The following is a 21,699-nucleotide window of genomic DNA, read 5'->3' as shown; positions in this document are numbered from 1 at the left end:
TGTGGCAAGTTCAAACAGCTGGAGAACCTTGCACAACACGGAAATCGGTCTCCACTGCGCTTGACTCAGGCGCATCCCCACTCCTTTGCCGTAGGTGGATGTGTAGGCTTGAATGGCCTTTTGCTGCTCCTCCATCCTCTGCAGCATATAGAGGGTGGAGTTCCAGCGTGTCACAACCTCTTGTTTGAGGTGATGGCAGGGCAGGTTCAGGCTTATCTGATGTTGCTCGAGTCTGCGGTAGGCAGTGGCAGAATGCCGAAAGTGTCCAGCAATTTTGCGGGCCACCGCAAGCATATCCTGCACACCCCTGTCACTTTTCAGGTAATGCTGCACCACCAAATTTATTGTGTGGGCAAAACATGGCACGTGCTGGAAATTGCCCATATGTAATGCCCGCACAATGTTACTGGCGTTGTCCGACACCACAAATCCCCAGGAGAGTGTAAGTGGGGTAAGCCACTGCAAAATGATTTCCCTCAGTTTCTCTAAGAGGTTGTCAGCGTTGTGCCTCTTATTAAAACCGGTGATACACAACGTTGCCTGCCTTGGAACGAGCAGGCGTTTCGGAGATGCTGCTACTGATGCAGCTGCTGCTGTTGCTGCGGAAGGCGATGCATCTACCCAGTGGGCTGTCACAGTCATATAGTCCTTAGTTTGCCCTAAACCACTTGTCCACATGTCCGTGGTTAAGTGGACAGTGGGTACAACCGCATTTTTCAGAGCACTGAGGACATTTTTTCGTACTTCTCTGTACATCCCGGGTATCGCCTGCCTAGTGAAGTGGAATCTAGACGGGATTTGGTACCGGGGACACAATACCTCCATCAACCGTCTAAATCCCACTCCACTGATGGCGGTCACCGGACGCACGTCTAACACCAACATTGCTGTCAAGGATGCAGTTATCCGCTTTGCTATAGGATGACTGCTGTCGTACTTCATGCTCATGGCAAACGACTGTTGTACAGTCAATTGTTTAGTGAAAGACGTAGCGGTCTTACGACTTCCCCTCTGGGAAGATGACCGGCTCCCAGCAAGCAACAGCAGCAGCGGCAGTAGTAGGCGTACCGCTGCAGGATCCTCCGGAAGAATCCCGGAATGGCCTGCAGGTGACATGGCCTGCAGGACTATCTCTGATCGAGATTGTGGAGGAAATTGACGAGGAGGGTGTTGCTGGTGTGGATACAACAGGACCAAGGGATTTAGGTGTCCCTGGACTGCTGACGGTCCTAGCCACAGTTCCTGAACTAAACACTGAATTATGAAGGGTCTTCAGGTGACGTAGAAGGGAGGATGTCCCTAGGTGGCCAAGATCCTTACCCCTGCTTATTGCAGCTTTACATAAACTACATATGGCAATACAATTGTTGTCCGGATTGGGATAGAAATAATTCCAGACCGAAGAGGTGGATTTTTTGGTCTTCTGCCCAGGCATGACGATGGGCTTTTTCATCCCATGGACAACAACTGTTTCCCCCCCTGGTGCCTCATTTAAGATTACCACATCAGCATCCTCCTCGTCAAGTTCCTCCTCAGCGCCAGCTACATCAATATCCTCCTCCCTGTGTACAACATTGACACCTTCATTATCCAAATCTGTAACTGCACTGTGGGTGATCCTTCCAGCATATGCAGAGGGCGTGCTGCAAATGGTGGAAGGAGCCACCTCTTCCCGTACAGTGATGGGAAGGTCAGGCTTCGCAACCACCAACACCCTTGGACTCGCCTTGGGGATTTGTGATGACATCTCTCTAGAAGGCAGAGTTGTTTGCTGTGTTGTTGATGACAGCTTAAGTCTCTTAAATTTTTTAGAGGGGTGGGGAGGAGGAGGGCTTAGATCCTTGGGTGAAGCTGAACCACTAGTCATGAACACGGGCCAGGGCCTAAGCCGTTCCATGCCACTCCGTGTCGTAAATGGCATATTGGCAAGTTTACGTTTCTCCTCAGATGATTTCAATTTCTTTTTTTTGATAATTTTAGTGACCTTTGGCTTTTTGGATTTTACATGCCCTCTACTATGAAATTGGGCATCAGCCTTGGCAGACGACGTTGATGGCATTTCATCATCTATGTCATGACTAGTGGCAGCAGCTTCAGCATTAGGAGGAAGTGGTTCTTGATCTTTCCCTACTTTATCCTCCAAATTTTGGTTCTCCATTATATGCAGCACAAGAGAGCGTACCCCTAAACCACACACACTCGTCAAAGCCTTTAAAAATTATATGCGGCACAGGACAGTACCACTGGACTGGAGTTATACAGCAGTACCAATGGACTTATATACTGCAGGAACAGTGAACGTAGTTATATTGCAGTACCGATGGACTTATATACTGCAGGAACAGTGAACGTAGTTATATTGCAGTACCGATGGACTTATATACTGCAGGAACAGTGAACGTAGTTATATTGCAGTACCGATGGACTTATATACTGCAGGAACAGTGAACGTAGTTATATTGCAGTACCAATGGACTTATATACTGCAGGAACAGTGAACGTAGTTATATTGCAGTACCACTGGATTTAGCAGGACAGAGCACAGGACACAGCACCACTGGACTCAGCAGGACAGAGCACAGGACACAGCACCACTGAACTCAGCAGGACACAGCACAGGACACAGCACCACTGGACTCAGCAGGACACAGCACAGGACAGCACCACGAGAAAGAGCAGGACAGAAGACACCTAACACACCCTCCCTCTTCCCTGATCAATTCCCGAGTGAAGATGGCGGCGGCAAGCGGGGAATATAAAGAATCCGGATCTCGCGAGATCCGACGGCGGGATCCTGACGTTAAGCCTCGTTTTCAGTTTTGCGATCTGCGGGAATACCCGAACAGTGCTCGGATCGGGCTCGGATCCGCACTGTTCGTGGGTGTTCGGATTGCGAGAATCCGAGCCCGCTCATCCCTAGTATAAATAGGTCTAGTGCGGCTAGGAGCTCACCTGCGCCAGGGGCTCTTTAGAGCTAGTTTGGGTTTTTCTTTTTTGCCAAACAAGGATCGTTTGGATCTGTGGAGACCCCTGGATGTAGGTGAGTAATAAATAGGGTTAATAAGGGATGTTTTGGGGTGTTTTTATTTCAATAAAAATAGTTTTTACAATTGTGTATGTGTTTTATTTACATTTTCTTTGTGCACTACAGGTCCCAGCAAATTATTATTTTAAAAAGTAAGAGGATATTGATTAATTGATGTGAACTGGTGAAGGCTAACTAACATTCTCAAAGCAATATTGTCTGCAGCGTCAGCGCTAGATAGCAACTAGAGCAAACTGTAAGAAAGTGATCCACTCATATTTGTTTTAATAAGTAACTAATACTATGGAGTACTGCTGAGTGCTATGGAGTACTATGGAGTACTGCTGAGTACTATTGAGTACTACGGAGTACTGCTGAGTACTATGGAGTACTATGGAGTGCTGCTGAGTACTATGGAGTACTGCTGAGTGCTATGGAGTACTATGGAGTGCTGCTGAGTACTATGGAGTACTATGGAGTACTGCTGAGTGCTATGGAGTACTATGGAGTACTGCTGAGTGCTATGGAGTACTATGGAGTACTGCTGAGTGCTATGGAGTACTGCTGAGTACTATGGAGTACTACGGAGTGCTGCTGAGTACTATGGAGTACTATGGAGTACTGCTGAATACTATGGAGTACTATGGAGTACTGCTGAGTGCTATGGAGTACTACGGAGTACTGCTGAGTACTATGGAGTACTATGGAGTACTGCTGAATGCTATGGAGTACTATGGAGTACTGCTGAGTACTATGGCGTACTATGGAGTACTGCTGAGTACTATGGAGTACTGCTGAGTACTATGGAGTACTACGGAGTGCTGCTGAGTACTATGGAGTAGTGCTGAATATTATGGAGTACTGCTGAGTACTATGGAGTACTGCTGAATACTATGGAGTACTATGGAGTACTGCTGAGTGCTATGGAGTACTACGGAGTACTGCTGAATACTATGGAGTACTATGGAGTGCTGCTGAGTACTATGGAGTACTATGGAGTACTGCTGAATGCTATGGAGTACTATGGAGTACTGCTGAGTACTATGGAGTACTATGAATACTGCTGAGTACTATGGAGTACTGCTGAGTACTATGGAGTACTACGGAGTGCTGCTGAGTACTATGGAGTACTATGGAGTAGTGCTGAATACTATGGAGTACTGCTGAGTACTATGGAGTACTGCTGAATACTATGGAGTACTATGGAGTACTGCTGAGTGCTATGGAGTACTATGGAGTACTGCTGAGTGCTATGGAGTACTACGGAGTACTGCTGAGTACTATGGAGTACTATGGAGTGCTGCTGAGTACTATGGAGTACTATGGAGTACTGCTGAATGCTATGGAGTACTATGGAGTACTGCTGAGTACTATGGAGTACTATGAATACTGCTGAGTACTATGGAGTACTGCTGAGTACTATGGAGTACTGCTGAGTACTATGGAGTACTACGGAGTGCTGCTGAGTACTATGGAGTACTATGGAGTAGTGCTGAATACTATGGAGTACTGCTGAGTACTATGGAGTACTGCTGAATACTATGGAGTACTATGGAGTACTGCTGAGTGCTATGGAGTACTGCTGAGTACTATGGAGTACTGATGAATACTATGGAGTACTGCTGAATACTATGGAGTACTGCTGAGTACTATGGAGTACTATTGAGTACTATGGAGTACTATGGAGTACTGCTGAGTACTATGGAGTACTATGGAGTACTGCTGAGTACTATGGAGTACTACGGAGTGCTGCTGAGTACTATGGAGTACTATGGAGTACTGTTGAATACTATGGAGTACTATGGAGTACTGATGAATACTATGGAGTACTGCTGAGTACTATTGAGTACTATGGAGTACTATGGAGTACTGCTGAGTACTATGGAGTACTGCTGAGTACTATGGAGTACTACGGAGTGCTGCTGAGTACTATGGAGTACTACGGAGTGCTGCTGAGTACTATGGAGTACTATGGAGTACTGCTGAATACTATGGAGTACTGCTGAGCACTATGGAGTACCACTGAGCACTATGGAGTACTATGGAGTATTGCTGAGTACTATGGATTACTATCATACTTGCCAAGCTGAGAAACCGTGTTTTGCTCCGCCCAATGGGTGTGTCGAGCTCCACCCATGGGCGTATCTAGTGCTGCCAGAGGAGGTATAGTGTAGCAGAAATATAGCAATAAATTGGTAGTAGTGATTAAAGGAAGGTCCCTCATTGTTACACAGGCACTATAGGACCTCAGACAATCCATAAGCTATAGATGGAAGGGGTGTGTGAATTATTTCAGCCAGGTGAGGCATTCACTGGAAAGCCTGTGTGCCAGGCTTGAATGACCAGACTACTTCTATGCTTTGTTGCCGTCTTTGTGACAACGGGAAAGAAGGTAGCGGTGTGCTCATCGCCAAATCAATACTTAATGGAGACAACAACTACAGGGAGATGTTTAGCCCAAGTGAACAACCCCTTGAATAACTCCTTTCTTCGTTCCTATTTGTACAGTCCCTGTCACAAACAAACTATAAAACCTCTTAGGTTTATATCTAGTGCTGATTATGTGGTGGTCGAGTACTGATGGGAATCCTTCCCTTACCTTGTCCTTCAGACACGAGTCAGGTTCTTTTCTGTTCGGCTATCCGGTGGTCAGGAGATAAATACTTCAATGAAAGGGACAAGGATTGGTCAAACAACTTGGTTTTATTGAGAATGCGGTAAGGATAGTTTCGGTAAGACACCGCGCCACTGACCCCTTCAGCTCAATAGTATGACAAAATAATGCGTCTGATCAGCATAGAGCACAATAGCATTTAACATATAACATACACATTGTCTAATAAGGCACACTGGTAATCACAGTTACTACTTTCAAGTTAGCAATATCTGACTGGTGATGATGCAAGAACCGTCAGTAATAACCCATCAAGACTCTTACGGTCACTACCACGCCCACTAGAGGGCTACTTCTTATTCAGGTGTTTGGGGTACCGTGCTATTCCCTATGGGTCAGGCGCCCCGCTTTTAGCATCTACTGCTGAGTTAACTTGAATTGCAGCGGTACCACTAACACTGAATGTCACACCTTCAATATTAATAAATCAATTCTTAGGTAAATCACATAACATTAACATCATCTAAAACATTTGGTGCACCAATATTATCCAAGGTAACGTTACCATATTTTCCACTCTAGGATGACCTATGCACAGGAATTTGGTAGTGTTCCAATGTCCTGCAGAGGTTTCCATCACGGGTTAAGTATTATAGTAGAAAGCAGGGCTGTTGCTCATTTCAGCCACAAGATGGCGCTGTTCTCTCAACAGTCAATGAATCTCTATCAGCACACACACAGGATATAGCTGAAACGACCGTCTTAATTGTTCCCTGCAGCCTGTGTAGAGGTATGATCTGGGGGAAAAGCCCTCACAATCCTTCCTTGTACAAGAATGCAATGTCAGTTTTGGATAGATTCTCTCATCACTCTTCCCTCTGACACTGTGGTGTGTGCAGTTTACTGCAGGCGAGGGTTTTACCTTGAGACGGGTCTGCAGTTAGTGGGGACTGTCTTTGGCGCCCACTGCGTGTCCCCAGCTGTTCTCCGTCCGCTTTGCTGGCAATGTCACAGTTCTGGCAGCAGCTCACTCTTGTCTCTGCTCGGCTGCACGTTCTCCCCCTTGTTCCTTCTACCATGCTGCTCTCTCCCTCCTTCCTGCACATCCTCTTCCTGTTACTCCCCCAGCCAATCAGGGCCTTCATCCTCCTCCTGTCAATCACTCCTGGGCACAAGTTTTCAGGAGCACAATTTAACCCCTTGTAGCCCTGCATTTTAAAAGCATTTATGCACTCCTCTGTGCTGTTCAACAGGGCTTTGGGGTACCACAATTATATTACAGCTCGTAAACTATTCAGAAATAGTCTATTTTACCATATGTGATTTGCCCTACAACTTTTGCTTAGATAAGGTCAATTTAAATTCTCATTTGCTGAGGACTGTATTTAACTGGCCAAGAATAAACTTTCTGTATTGTGTAGACCTGAATGACCTTCTCTTATTGACCAGCAGGGAGAATCCCTGTCTGATGGTCTGATGCTCCTCTGCAGTGGCTGGAATCTCCCAAAGAAACGTAGAAAAAACTGCTATCCTTCAAAATGAACAACTTATTTGATGAATATCAATCAGAGATACTCAGCTCCGCGACTGGCAGCGGTAAGAGGAGTCCTCTGCAATTTTGCGCGTCACACGTGGGCGGTGCCCTGACACTGTGTCCAGTTCCACTTTCAACAATTAATAGAAAAAAAAAAATGTTTAACATGGTTACAGAATAGTAAGAAAAAAATATGATGATGATGATGATGCCATTCTGCTTTATTTAATTAATTAAATAAATAAATAAATAAAACTTTTTTTTTTTTTTTTTTTTTTATGCAATATCTCCGTGTGTTGTCACCCTGAGGTGCCACAGTAATCCTTCTTAGGCTGGGTATACATTACAGTGTTTTCAGCCTATTATCGGACCAAAGCACACCGTATCATTTGATTTGATTTTTAAACCGGACTAAAAATCTCGTTCATCAATGGATTGATATCATTCCAATCCTGCAGTGTGTCTGCACTCACAACCGGCAGTGTCCATAGATCTCTATGGAGTGTACAGAGTCACCATCATTTCAGCCGATGGTTATGACAGATGAAGAGCACAGATCTGAAGGTGAATCTTGTAAAACATGTATATTGTGTACACAGGAATCAATTGCTGATCGGGACTTTTTTTTTGTCGTTGGTAAAATCGTTAAAGATGACGCATCAGGAGAAATTTTCTGTGGTGTGTACCCAACCTTAAATAGGCCTCCTCCCCATGCCGATAAATATACTGCTCAGATCCTGCAAATTCAGGGATCACTCTAATGGGCCGCATCTATCAGAGCTTTTTATCTCACTCTTTTACATGGACAAAATCTATACTGTGCTCGGTATTTAAAATTTGTCATCAAAGTGCAGATCGGTCAATGCACCACAAGAGGAACATTTTACTACATCCTAAATTATTTACTGTTAACCCCTTGTTACATCAACCTGCAGAAATACACAGTGAAGGTGAAAAAGCTGCACCTTCTCCTATTTCACCCATTAAGACAAGCAAACAATAATAATAATCCCTGTCCGTTATCCCAACCCTCTATAGATACAGATGCTGCGCTAGAAGCAGCACCAGCCACAAGTGTGGGCCTTCTTCTCACTTTACAAGAACTAATTAGGGAGTAGTTGGTACAGAATCTCGGAGCGCCGTGGCAGACCTTAAAAACAACCCTTCTTCACTATCTAAACATACAGCAGAATTTGAACAGCAATTTTAAAATGAGGCAGATTGAAATGTGAAATTCATTATTTACATATTGAAATAAGTTTCCTCAAACCTTAAACATAAGAACTGGAGAACTGTGAAAGACTGAATAATATATGTGTCTGTACCAAACCTGATAATCTGGAAGTATATGTTATACGTCTGCTCACTCACTGGTTCACAGTTTTGCTGACCATCCTGTGATAATAAGGCATGGTGCAGTACGTCACTCCATCATCATTATACCCTATATGTTCTTTGAAGATTATAAATTACAAGTTGCTTAGAGGCACAAGTTTAGATAAACAACCATTCTGGGACCACAGCAATATATATAAATGGGAGTTTCCCTTTAAACTGATCAAATAGGAAACAGGTCAGTGTACAGGAACCAAAATAAGGGAGATCCCTTCTCTGCAATCTGAGCCGGTACTCAATGCATATTATGTATGATCACCAGCTGGAACTTCAACAACTCACTTCATTTTACATCCCTTAGGGCTCTAAACTTCCTACCTCTCTGTGCTCTCCTTCCTCTTCTCCGTCTTACCCCCTTTAGAGAAGGACCAGACAAGACTCATGTTCCCTGCACTTTGTTGTTGTACCCAGAAATGCTGAGAGACGATGCATTATTCTTATAGGCTAACAAGACATGACCAGAGCCAACATCTAATTTAGGTAATTACCTATTTTTTCCATTTCTTCTTGTAATTATTTAAAATTCAAAAACTATACCTTCTGGTAGGAGAAGTTTCATCTCAGACCTTGGATAAACTAGGTCCTGAAATGCTCATCTCCTACAACCACAGGTTTAATGGACACATGTCTGAGGCTGGTCTGCTTGGTGAATTGAGGGACCACTTTTTATTCACATCAGTCCAAATCCCAGAAAGACATGATATTGGGTTGTAGCCATTCAGTCTGGACCCCATTGGGTAAGATACATGGAATTAGGAGATACATCCTGAAAACCTGTGATCTCAAGTGGACTGGACTAACCCATATTTCACAAATACTGTGATATTCAACTCAGCCAAATCATGTCTGAGCACGTTAAACCCTGGGCTGAAGAAATGGGTTGACATTGAGGATGTCTTCCTGGGTTACCCAAATTATCTCTCATGATTGCCATGTTAAAAGTATGTGTGTATTATATAACCATATGTGATACTGAGCATATTGTGTAAAATATGTCTGCACCAGATGATACGCTTAAAGTGCACCGTGATGTGACCACACACTAGGGACACAGGGCATCATTATTACCCTGGTGATGACTGGCTTTTTAATGTAGGATTTAAAAAAAAAAAAATCACCCCCCCACCCAGAAGTGAGCTATGTACCAGTGCTTATAGTCTGGGCTGCTAGCCGCTGCTGCGGGGAGACAAACAATGTGGGTTCCCCCAAAAAAGCCTCAACCAGTACCAATACTTTAAGCATATTATGTATGAGCAGTGCCACATTAAAAAATACTGTTAAACAGATACCATTAAAAAAAATCTTCCCCAATCCCTCATTCACCATTTTATTAATCACCTAATTCCACGAGGATCCTCTTCTTTCTTCTAACTGTTAATTCAAAAGGAAGAAAAAAGCATATGGACAACTCACAGCTGCCCCACACGGAGCTCCGACGTGAATGACAGGTCAGGGGGCAGCTTTGTTTTGATTGGTTAGTTGCAGCCAGACTCTATGCAGGGTATAGTCACTGTGGACACGCCGGACCCACAGCCCGTCCGCGGGCAAATCACGTAGCGACTTGATTGGCCCGCGGCCGGGCGCCGTGATTGGCCCGTGGCCGAGCTGTGGGTCCGGCGTGTCCACATCACAATGAACCTCACTGGGGAATTCGGAGAACAGATTTCCCTATTATAGTATGGCCAGACCAGCCTGTCACGATACTAAATTCATTTATTTATTTTTATGCTGTAAAACTCATCATCATCAGCAGCTCAAATCTTGCATTGGGGAAGAGCACTAGTTATGGCTGCTGACAGGCATATGTTTGGTTCTTATACCTCTGATTGTGCCGTTATCATGTGAACGGTCCTCGGCTTACGCTTCCCATCCCTCGTTCCGTGCACGTCTGGGACTATCTGAAGGTAATGTGCATTACTAAGTACAGTGAAACGCAGATAGGGAAATCTTAGCACATGAAACTATGCAGGTTGCTGCGGGATTGGCATAGTGATACGTCAATCTGCCATAATGAGAGAGATGGCAGAGTGCGCTCTACATGTGTGAAAGTGGTCCTGTTGGTGCAACAAAGATGGATTTTACGTTAAGAGAAATGTCCAGAAACATCCAGCACCTGAGGAGACAGAACGCAGGATATCGCAATACGTACCGTAATACAGCTCAGCAAATGCGCATATTTGTCACTTGACGTAAAGGCGGCCATAGCGTCGTCTCACAGGAAACTCTGCAAAGCGTTTATATTGGTGACCGAGGCAGTTTTACCTCCTATTCCACCTGTAATAGAATAAGGGGCAGCCATACACAGATACAGTGTCAGGTGGCATCTAGTGGTATCTACGCAAACACTTCTAATGTGACAACCATTAAGGTATTTCACATTTTAATCAACTCCAAGAAGAACCACAGGGCAGAACTGTAGATATACATTTGGGGTCTGAGTCATTAAGGAGAGCAAAGCATAAAAAAGGAGTAACATTTGCACCTGGACAAAACCATGTTGCATTGGAGGGGGAGGTAAATTAAAAATGTGAGGACATATTTTTAGTTGGGGCAGGACATGTCTTAGATCAACTTTAAATTTCAGTGTATAATAAAGCTAGCAAGTATTTGTGTGGTACATGAAAAAACAGCCAGTATTTAACTTATGTGCAAAATAATAAACTAATTTGCACCCCTTGCATTGTAACATGGTTTGTCCCAGAGAACATTTACTCCTTTTTTGCCTTAATGACTCAGGCCCTTGGTTTGTGCAGTTTAATGGACGATTTTCCATATGAGAAGCTGTTTGCATACAATGGGGTTACAGGGCACTATATAGCTGTTTATACAAATGTATCTTACACTTCACTGAAGAACATTTCATTTCCTGCTCCATTTGTTGTTTAATATGACAATCAGGATGATAGGCATGTAGCTAATTTACTTTTGTTTAATTACATTCTTTTTATCCATTGTACACACTAAATGCTTCCACTCCACTTCCCTCTGTCTGTTGGGTTCCTCCAGACTCTGTTCTTGACTTTCTGCTTTTCTCTCTTTATAACTCTTCTGTCAGCGACCTAGTACCCGCCTTAAGCCTCCACTGAAACCTCTATGCAGACAACACATATATCTACCTTTCTCCCCTGTCCTCTCTCATCTTCTATCCTATAAGTCCAACTGCTTCTCTGCCAACTCCACCTGGATGTTCCAACACTACCTAAAGCTCAACATCTCCAACACGGAGCTTATCATCTCTTACTTTCACTATCGCACCTCTAGTTTCCCACATGGTTTAAAACATCAAACTCCACCCAGTTAGACTCACCCACTGTCTGGGTCTAATCCTTCACTCCGCCCTCAGCTTTACTCCACACATCCAGATGGCCTTTCTCAGAATGCTACCAAAACCCTTATGCATTCTGTCATTACCTGCCACTTTAATTACTGTAACCTCCTGCTCTCTGGCCTTCTCCTTACCCATCTTTTCCTATCTATAATTTGTGGTGAAACTGATCTTCGTCTTTCGACGCTCCACATTTGCTGCACCACTCTGCAAATTCCTACACTGACTCCGACACTCACTCTCACCCTCTTCCATCTGCCTCCTCTCTGGCACCTCTCTTCAAGAATTCTTCCATGCTGCTCCCTTTGTATGTAACCTTACCCTACCTAACCAGACTCTTTCCCTAACCATCACTCTTTTAAGCACTCACTCAGAAGCCACCTCTTCACTACAGTCTATCCCCAACCTGATACTCCCCTTCTGCATGTTCTTCCAGCCCCAGTACCATCTCTCCTCCTGTCCCACTGGCTATTATCTTAGCATTGCCTTCTCTTTCTAGACTGTAAGCTCTTATGAGCAGGGTCGGATGACATCTGTCTCACGACTGCACCTTCATCAACATCGGATGTTCTGTTTTATGTGTAACTGACAGTCCGAGGCTGCTGCTTGTGGTGTCTTACAAATAAACAATGGTGGTGACAGCCTGGAGTCCCAGCACTCGTTCTCCAACAAGCCTGTAGCTAAAACACAGCTCTGTTCAACAGACACAGATGACGTATACTTACTTTCTCTTCACTGTTGTTCTTATCGTAGATTTGTACTGCGCCACAGTGCTCCGCAGCGCTGTACAGTAGGGAACACAGGTATACAACTTGTTTTTATAACTTGTGAAATTAATTTAAAAAAGTCATTCATATTTATTTTTATGATGATGAAACACAAGTTCCTTAATGTACAGAGAAATAGTCAATACAGACAAGAACTAAAATAGGTAAAAAAAAAAAAGAGATCAGGGGAATTATTAAGTATGGTATTCATTAAGGAACTTAACTTAAGAAGCTTCTTATTTAAGTCTCCTGGACAAAACCATGTTACAATGCAAGGGGTGAAAATTAGTTTTCTGTTTTGCACATAAGATAAATACTGACTGTTTTTTCATGTAGGACACAAATATTTGATAGCTTATTTGTACACTGAAATTTAAAGTTCATATTTGTGTTCTACATGAAATAACAGCCAGTATTTAACTAATGTGCAAAACAGAAAACTAATTTGCACCCCTTGCATTGTAACATGGTTTTGTCCAGGAGACTGAAATAAGAAGTTCCTTCAGTTAAGATCCTTAATGAATCAGGCCCTAGATTATTAAACACTTTGGCTTTTGTTAACGTAACCTGCGGAATGTAATCCAGCAGGAATTGCTCCAATGCAGGGAGGTTATAGCCATTCCCACATTATTACAATTCAAGGGTCAATAATATTATATGTATCCTAACAATAGTTGTATCCAAATGACAGTCTGTTACATGGACACAACGTTATATATAATAAGTGGGTCATCCTCACCCCACGACTGCCCCTGTATGCCAGATTTTAGGAATCTGTCTGTCTCATAATCTTTTTATTATATTGTTTTACTGATCTTGTCCTGTAAATCACTGCTTTAAAATACATATAGAGCATGTAACACAGCACAAAAGAATAATTCTACTTCAAAATAATGCTGATATGTTTCCTTTAGTGAATAAATGATCTACACGAGTATTAGATAATAGTGTGACCTTCACAGTCACATCCCTTAGAACGCGCTGGTGTTTATTCATTCAAAGCATATTATGCTGCTCATGAAACAATCATGGAGAGGTTCCGTCAGCTCAATAGTTAAGAAGCAGCTGTACGGGATCTGCTGCTATCTTGCAGAATATCAATAGTTCATTTCACAGATCAACGTTTCTCTGATCAGCAAGTAATTTGTTCTTCTTGTGTTTCCAGGGATATTGTATCGCAAGTCATGTGCTTCATCTGCTGCCTGTCTCATTGCCTCTGCTGGGTACCAGTCTTTCTGCACCCCGGGTAAAGTCAATTCAGTCTGCATCAGCTGTTGTGATACCTCTCTCTGCAATGGACCCCGAACCAGGAGGAACAGGAATTCTGCCATGAAGCTGCACAGAGGTATCCTGACCATACTTGTGTCACTTGTGCTGGTGCTGATGACAAACCAGCTATAGTGGATCCTTAGTGAAGGACTAATCCCTGCTTTACCTCCTCGGCAGGGAAAAGAAGTCTTGTTGCTTTTTTTCCTAGGCAAACATGACAGGTCACCAAAAATATATTTTTGTTATACTTTCTTTGGGTTATAGTAAAAATAATCTTCACTTGTATTTTAAAACTGCACTTTAATAAAGGCCATTCTCTGCGCGCACAGAATACGTGGGTACAAACTGTCTGCACATTATTTCTGTGACTCCTCAATCATTTCCATCTTCTCTCCGCACATTGTCCACACATGAGAATTCTTAGTGTCACCACATGGCTCAAATATCACCTATTGTAGCGTAAGCGCTCCCTTATCCGAATCTCGGTATATCAGGCTCTCTACCATATGTCACTCATTCACCCTCCACATGAAATGGTCACACTCTGTCATATTCCTAGAGGTCAAATCTGAGGTCATATACCTGCAGGGTCTTTTGGGGGTTTTTTTTGGTGGGGGGAGGGGGGGTGCAGTTGCCCATATTTTTCCCTATTGAGCAAGTAGGTGGGAACAATCAGTTATTTATCTATCTATCATCTATTTATATAGCGCCAAAATTTATATAGCTAATTCCGCAGCGCTGTACAGAGAACTCATTCACATCAGTCCCTGCCCCATTGGAGCTTACAGTCTAAATTCCCTAATATAGACACACAGACAGACAGACAGACACACAGACTATAGTCAATTTTTTATATCACCCAATTAACCTACTAGTATGTGTTTGGAGTGTGGGAGGAAACCGGAGCACTCGGAGGAAACCCACGCAAACATGGGGAGAACATACAAACTCCACACAGATAAGGTTGTGGTCAGGAATTGAACTCATGACTCCAGTGCTGTGAGACAGAAGTGCTAACCACTGAGCCACCATGCTGCCTATCTATCTGTCTATCTATCTAATATATATCTCTCTTATATATCTATCTCATATCTATTTATCTATCTCATATCTATCTATATACCTATTAATCATATCTATTTATCTATATATCTCATATCTATCTATCTCTACCTATCTAACTATCTATTAATCTAATATCTATCTATCTATCTATCTGTCTATCTATCTATCTATCTATCTATCTATCTATCTATCTATCTATCTATCCACCTAACTATCTATCTATCTATCTATCCACCTAACTATCTATCTAGAATTAACAGTTAAAGGTCCACGTTTCTTTTTGGGCTGAGTGCACATAGCCCAGTAATCCGAGGACCCCGCACTAACTATCTACAGTGAAAATCTTGTTTTAAGTTCAGATTTGAAGGAAACGTATAAGAACATCCCACACTTTAATTAAAATGGCAGAAAAAATGCAGGGCGACTTGTAAAACAAAATAAAGTGGTTTATTATACTGAACAATTTGTTGCAGAATATAAAATGTTTTCATGAATAAATCCATCTATACAGTAACATATCTTTACCTCTGTTATCTGAACAAGCATATTAAGTTCTATATTCTGTATACAGATTTTTTTGTAATATTAAAACATGAATTACTGTATCGAACACTTGTTTAATACACACAAAGTCCTGGTAGGTGCCGTGATAGTACGAAATACTGTGTCTAGGTACATATTGTTGTGTAAAATATGGGAAAAGGAATTATTATAAAAGGGAATTCATCTACTGAAAGTGTCACAGATTGGACCATGACAAATGTCATTCTGGGAAATCAGGGAGTGGAAAATAGTGATTGTATCGAGCTAGAAAATTGTAGGAGATCCTTGAAGGGAAGGATTCAAAATGTAGAAGCGTTTATTAGACATAAACTAAAAAATGACCATCAATTGCTTTAAATTGTAATTTCCCTGAGGTTTACCTGTAGATGAGATGCTGCCTGTTCTCCTGTTCATGGGATGTTTTGGTTGAACTTTTCCCCTCCTTTGTGCCCCTTCTGTCCAGTATTAATATTGCTTTTCACTTTATTTGCTAAAATCTTCAGACAATATAGAACACACAAATTAGATTTAATTTGACATGAAGGAGCCTGGAAGAGCTGAACCCATTAAGACGTGTACAAATGCCCTGGATAAGAGGTATAATTGGAGAATTGGTGACTTGGAGCTCCTGACCTTTACCTAGACCCAGAAATACATTTTCCAGTCAGTATTCTATGACTTGAAGATTTTGGGGTTAAATTCCCCAAAAACTGTGTTGAATGCTGTAATAAAAATGGCAGATTTATTGTCCAACTGACAGACGTTACAGACTACCTGTGTAAATGTAAATAAAATCATTTCAATAAATAATTCTAAAGACTATTTAACGTCATATTCACAGATCTTATCCTGAGCTAATTACAATTAATATTATTATAATTTTTTGATCGTCACTTATGTGAATTTGGTTCTTAGTTTACGTTGGGGTCAGAAGAACAGGTCCATAAACCTGAACCGTCACTGTCTCTGCATGTCTGTGTCCTTAATGTGTGTGTTACTATCCTCACCTTGTCATCATGTTGGCACTATAAATAAACTATTATAATAATAAAAGCACAAGTAGATGTTTGGATATAACTGGGAATCTTGTTCATACACCTGAAACAATATTCTACAATGAAAACCGCTCAGATTTCACTTTCACTAACACCATTGCGTCCAGCTCTGTCTGGTGCTTGTAGTACTATTTCTGTATCAGATCCTAGTGATTTCAGAGGCGTTTCATTGCTCTCATGTCCAGGGTCACTCTTAAAAGTGCTGCATAAATTGTCATTAGTACTTTTAGATGAACGATTTCTTTTTAAGGACATAGAAATCAGAGGACGTTTATAGTGGGTGCTGTTGGCAGCAGAGTTCAGATGAACTCTCCGAAGCTTTTCTTTGTTGACATGTTCCAGGGTGAGGTGGCATCGAAGAACTTGCAGGAAGACATCTCTGAATTGTTTGGAGGAGATGTTGTATAAAAGCGGATTCACCACAGAGCTCAGGTAGAAGAAGGTGTCAGCAACTGGAAGCAACGTCATGTAGATACGGAAGTAACGGATAGACCATTCCTGCTTTGGTGTGCTGGCAGCCATGATCCGGAGGACCTGGTTGGGCATCCAGCAAACAGCCAGTGTCAGAACAATGAGACCTGTGTAGAGGAGACAAACACGTCACAGAAATGTTTTTTTTCTCTCATACACCTATATGTACATGACCGTACTTCACCGTAACAAACTGACAGTAAATGATCATAGACTCTGCAATAAGGTGCAGCCAGTAGGCACTGTACAAAGTCACCTTGTAGCCTCATTTACACTGGAAATGTAGCTTTAGCGCAGAGCATAAAACTATGTTGTAGTGAGAATAGATTTTCAGAATTATGTTTATTGATCTAAACAGCTCAGATGACGGCAACATTGTTATGTGTGTGAGGAGGGGGCTGTGATTCTCACCCCTGACATTATAGCTTCATTCTACAGCAATGTAACCAAATGGCTAAATCTTCTCATTGATTATTTCTCAGATAAGTACAGAAAAGTGTGTCTAGGAGGAATCTCTCAGTGGAAACCATAATGTCATAGGAATAATAGCAATCTATATTTCTTAAGGTGTCAAAATGGTTAAACGTTCTAAAATATGGCGTTGTAAGAGCAAAGACGTATTCATACCATGTTTTCCATTTCATATGCCATTAACATCATGTTAGATGCTTTGTGATATATATGTGTCCATGCACAATTAAGTTGTGTTTTTTCCCTAAAGTATATTCTTCCATGTGTCCTCTCACCGTACTTTATGCTCACCCATTATTGTACCAAAATTATAACATTTTGTTTCAAATTGTTTTTATTGAAGACATCAAACAATTAGTACATAATAGAGGAGGTAAAAGTTATCTGCGCTGAAGGATGATTCAGCTCAGATGGGTGAGAGCAGCTCGAGTACAGAGATATCCTGGCTCTATAACGTAATGAGTAATAGAGGAGTGATCTCCAGCGGTATGTACACTTAGAGCAGCTCGAGTACAGAGATATCCCGGCTCTATAACGTAATGAGTAATAGAGGAGTGATCTCCAGCGGTATGTACACTTAGAGCAGCTCGAGTACAGAGATATCCCGGCTCTATAACGTAATGAGTAATAGAGGAGTGATCTCCAGCGGTATGTACACTTAGAGCAGCTCGAGTACAGAGATATCCCGGCTCCATAACGTAATGAGTAATAGAGGAGTGATCTCCAGCGGTATGTACACTTAGAGCAGCTCGAGTACAGAGATATCCCGGCTCTATAACGTAATGAGTAATAGAGGAGTGATCTCCAGCGGTATGTACACTTAGAGCAGCTCGAGTACAGAGATATCCCGGCTCTATAACGTAATGAGTAATAGAGGAGTGATCTCTAGCGGTATGTACACTTAGAGCAGCTCGAGTACAGAGATATCCTGGCTCTATAACGTAATGAGTAATAGAGGAGTGATCTCTAGCGGTATGTACACTTAGAGCAGCTCGAGTACAGAGATATCCCGGCTCCATAACGTAATGAGTAATAGAGGAGTGATCTCTAGCGGTTTGTATACTTAGAGCAGCTCGAGTACAGAGATATCCTGGCTCTATAACGTGATGAGTAATAGAGGAGTAATCTCTAGCGGTATGTACACTTAGAGGGGGTCGGAGGTTTGTGAATTAGTACATCATAAACATGGTAGAGTATAGACACAGTGGAAACAATCCTGACAAAATAAACTTGTACTAATCTCAAGATAAGAAGAGGTGGAGAAGATAGAGGGGTTTAAGAATGGAGATTGAGTGGAGACATGGAAGGGTGGGATCTCTCAGGTCCATCAGTGTGTCAAGGAGGAGTACACACTAAAAAGCTTATACATAGACGTGCATTAAAAACGGGGAAAGGTAATTTGTAATATTGCACCCCCGCCAACAATGTCTTGAAGAAGGATGATGATGAATTTCAGAATGCACTGATCATTCACTACCTTTAATGAGTGTACTAGATTCTTTTGACGACTGCAGTGAGAGTAGGGGATTTGGTTTCTTCCAGGACCTTATTATTTGGTAGTTGGCCTTTCTGAAGACATGCCGATGGATTTTAGATGCTTAAGTATGTTAGGAACTGGGAGGTGGAGGAAAATGTATCTGCCATTTGAATGGACACCAGCTAAAATGATGATAAAGATCTCACTTCTGACCAAAATTATTGGAGTGGGGCAGTCCCAGCAAATCTGCCAGTCTGTTAGCAGTCCTTCCAATGTTGGAATATATTCTGGCGTTTGATACCAGCAGTATAAGAGCTTGTAAGCATTCTCCTTGATCGGAACATTGAAGGAGGATTGCAGGTCCTGCCAAATATCCATCCAGCCCTACGTCTACTTCAAATATAGCTTAAAAAGGAGAGGAGCTATGAGTTATATCGATTAAGATCAGGCCCCCGTTCAATAGCAGCAAGGGTTCTGGAACTGATGAGACCAAAGGAGGACTGGTAAAAGTGCCTAAATTATAATTATAGGTGAAAGATGTTTAGGAGAGAATATAATGATTATAAATTTGCAAAAAGGGGGAAAATAGTTCAGATCTTTCCGAAATGTAACATTAGCAATATAACATTTAATAAATGTTAATATAGAAAAATCTGGGTGAATGTTGGGTTATACCAAATAGGTATCAGCAGAGAAGGAGATGGGATCAGGTGATGAGTTATGGGATGAGTGTGTGCATCTGAGGTTCTCTGCCGCAGATGCAGCCATAGTAAAGATTATAAGACGTATGCTTCCGACTAGATATTTGCCCAAAGCTTTGCCCCATGGAGAGTGCCACTGTGTGCATGCACCAATCAGATTGCGCAGTAGTACTTCTTAAAATTTGTGACTCCCAGTCCACCTAACCTAGGCAACCACTAAGAACATGTGATTTAGGAAGAAAATATTTTAGTAGTGGCTCTATTTGGTAGAGTTAGGAAGAAATATCAAAGCCTGGTCAAGATGTTCATATTGTGAGAGGGGGTAGCCTTAAGAATTCCCTTTCCCTTTCCCCATTCACAAGGACTGACTGAAGGGCTGTGGTAGAGTGCACTGAATCCCATCAGGAATTACCCCAGGAGACTTAAAGCTGTTAAGGTGTCAATGTAAAAAGTCAAGCAATGCAATCATAGGGTTTTTTCAGTATCAAGAACTAATTAATAATGAGGGGGTTTTGGAGAAACGTATGTGGTGGATCAAGTCAAGTGTTGTCCAGGTCTTGTTGGGCCAGAGACAAACCTTACTTTGCCGGGTGGAAAACTTTAATTTTAGGTCAATCTTAAAAACGCAAACAGGACATTAACCACTGTAAGACATAAGATAATTGAAGTAGATCAGTAAGGAGTGGGGCTAATTGATTGCCCAATTTTTTATAGTACTGGACATAAAATCCATCTGTATCAAGGGCTGAGGAGGACCTCATTAACTGGATAGTGTTTTGTTTCTGTCTCAGAGATTTGCGGCTGGAGAGCTTGGGGAGTTACGAGAGAAACTGTAAACGTCTAGGGATCTTCTGTTGAGTTTTTCAAGTTGTAAAGTTTACTATAGAAGCCTGAAATAACATTGCTGGGGTGTCATTATCTAAGTCTATTTACTAAAGAGTCAGCTTTCTCTCCCTACACAGTTCTGTTGTAACCACTTAAGGGATTTTGCTGCCTATTTAGGTAACAACAGATTGAGCTGAGTTATTCCTCTAACGATGTAATACCTCATCAGAGAGGTTATGAAAGGGCCCCCTCAGTAGTAGAAAGGCTGCGCTGGTCCTCTGGCCAAGAGCTGAATGGTTGGATGCTGGAAAGCACAAGGCATGGTGGGGGGGGGGGTGCCCTGTCAGTCAGCCACTGTGAAGGGGACACCAAGCACTTTTTGCACTATGCACACATTTTGTTGCCCTGGTCTTTTGGCAGCTAGAATAATTTATAATTTTGATCTTATTGACATTAATTACATGTTAACACTTTTTTCCATTTTTTCAGCATTGCATGTTATTTCCACATTGACCTGTGGGTACCGTCATGGGCGCTGGCTCCCTAAGTCTAGGAGGATTACACAGGGTGATTTTTTTAAAACATTTTTTAGGTTTGTTGTAGAGATTAGGTTCCCACCCAGGAATTGCTTTGGGTGGAATTGCTGAAGATTCGGTCTCTGTGGAATAGGGCACTTCCTAGGTGGAGAAGGGTCTGAAGACCTTTGCTTCTTGGCAGGGCTGCCAAGAGGAATTCAGGGCCCCGGTACAACAAATTCATGGGGCCCCCTCATAGTCGAGTAAGCTAAAAAAATATATGGGGGTGTGGTCATACATTTGGGGGCGTGTCAATGCGCCGTTGGGGCGTGGCTAGAACATCAAAATCACTAGGTCCTGAATTCACCAGAGCGTCACATATGTCCCAGCACTCCTGACTTTCAGGACATCTAGCACCACAGTGTAGTATAGGAAGAATGCAGTGTGTACAGAAAGAGTTCAGTCTTGGCCTGCACCTTACATTGGGCACAACACTCACTAAAAATTGCCATTGTCCCTACTAGAATCACAACATTTCACACACTCTGCTGCTCTCTCCTACCTGTTCTTCTCACTTTCTCCACCTGTGGCTGCTGGTTGCTTTAGTTGCGGCTTATCTGGATCCTGGAATGTAGAAGGACCTATTT

General features: G+C 42.3%; 2 protein-coding genes across 2 annotated transcripts in view; one reads left to right on the top strand and one right to left on the bottom strand.

The window, feature by feature from the left end:
* LYPD1 (LY6/PLAUR domain containing 1) overlaps positions 1-14,275 on the top strand; it is a 74,487-nt gene extending 60,212 nt beyond the window's left edge. Inside the window, exon 3 of the mRNA XM_075181264.1 lies at positions 13,826-14,275. Coding sequence (XP_075037365.1) covers positions 13,826-14,061 — 236 coding nt within the window. The 3' untranslated portion in view covers positions 14,062-14,275. The remainder of the gene's footprint in view (positions 1-13,825) is intronic.
* Positions 14,276-15,442: 1,167 nt separating this feature from the next.
* The window catches only part of GPR39 (G protein-coupled receptor 39), an 82,936-nt gene continuing 76,679 nt past the window's right edge, over positions 15,443-21,699 (bottom strand). The window contains exon 2 of the mRNA XM_075181263.1: positions 15,443-17,170. Within this exon, the coding sequence (XP_075037364.1) occupies positions 16,665-17,170 (506 nt within the window). The 3' untranslated portion in view covers positions 15,443-16,664. The remainder of the gene's footprint in view (positions 17,171-21,699) is intronic.

The sequence above is a fragment of the Mixophyes fleayi genome, chromosome 7 (assembly GCF_038048845.1).
Source record: "Mixophyes fleayi isolate aMixFle1 chromosome 7, aMixFle1.hap1, whole genome shotgun sequence".
Lineage (NCBI taxonomy): Eukaryota > Metazoa > Chordata > Amphibia > Anura > Limnodynastidae > Mixophyes > Mixophyes fleayi.
The sequence above is the reverse complement of the archived record's forward strand: the minus strand, read 5'-3'. Positions and strand labels throughout refer to the sequence as shown.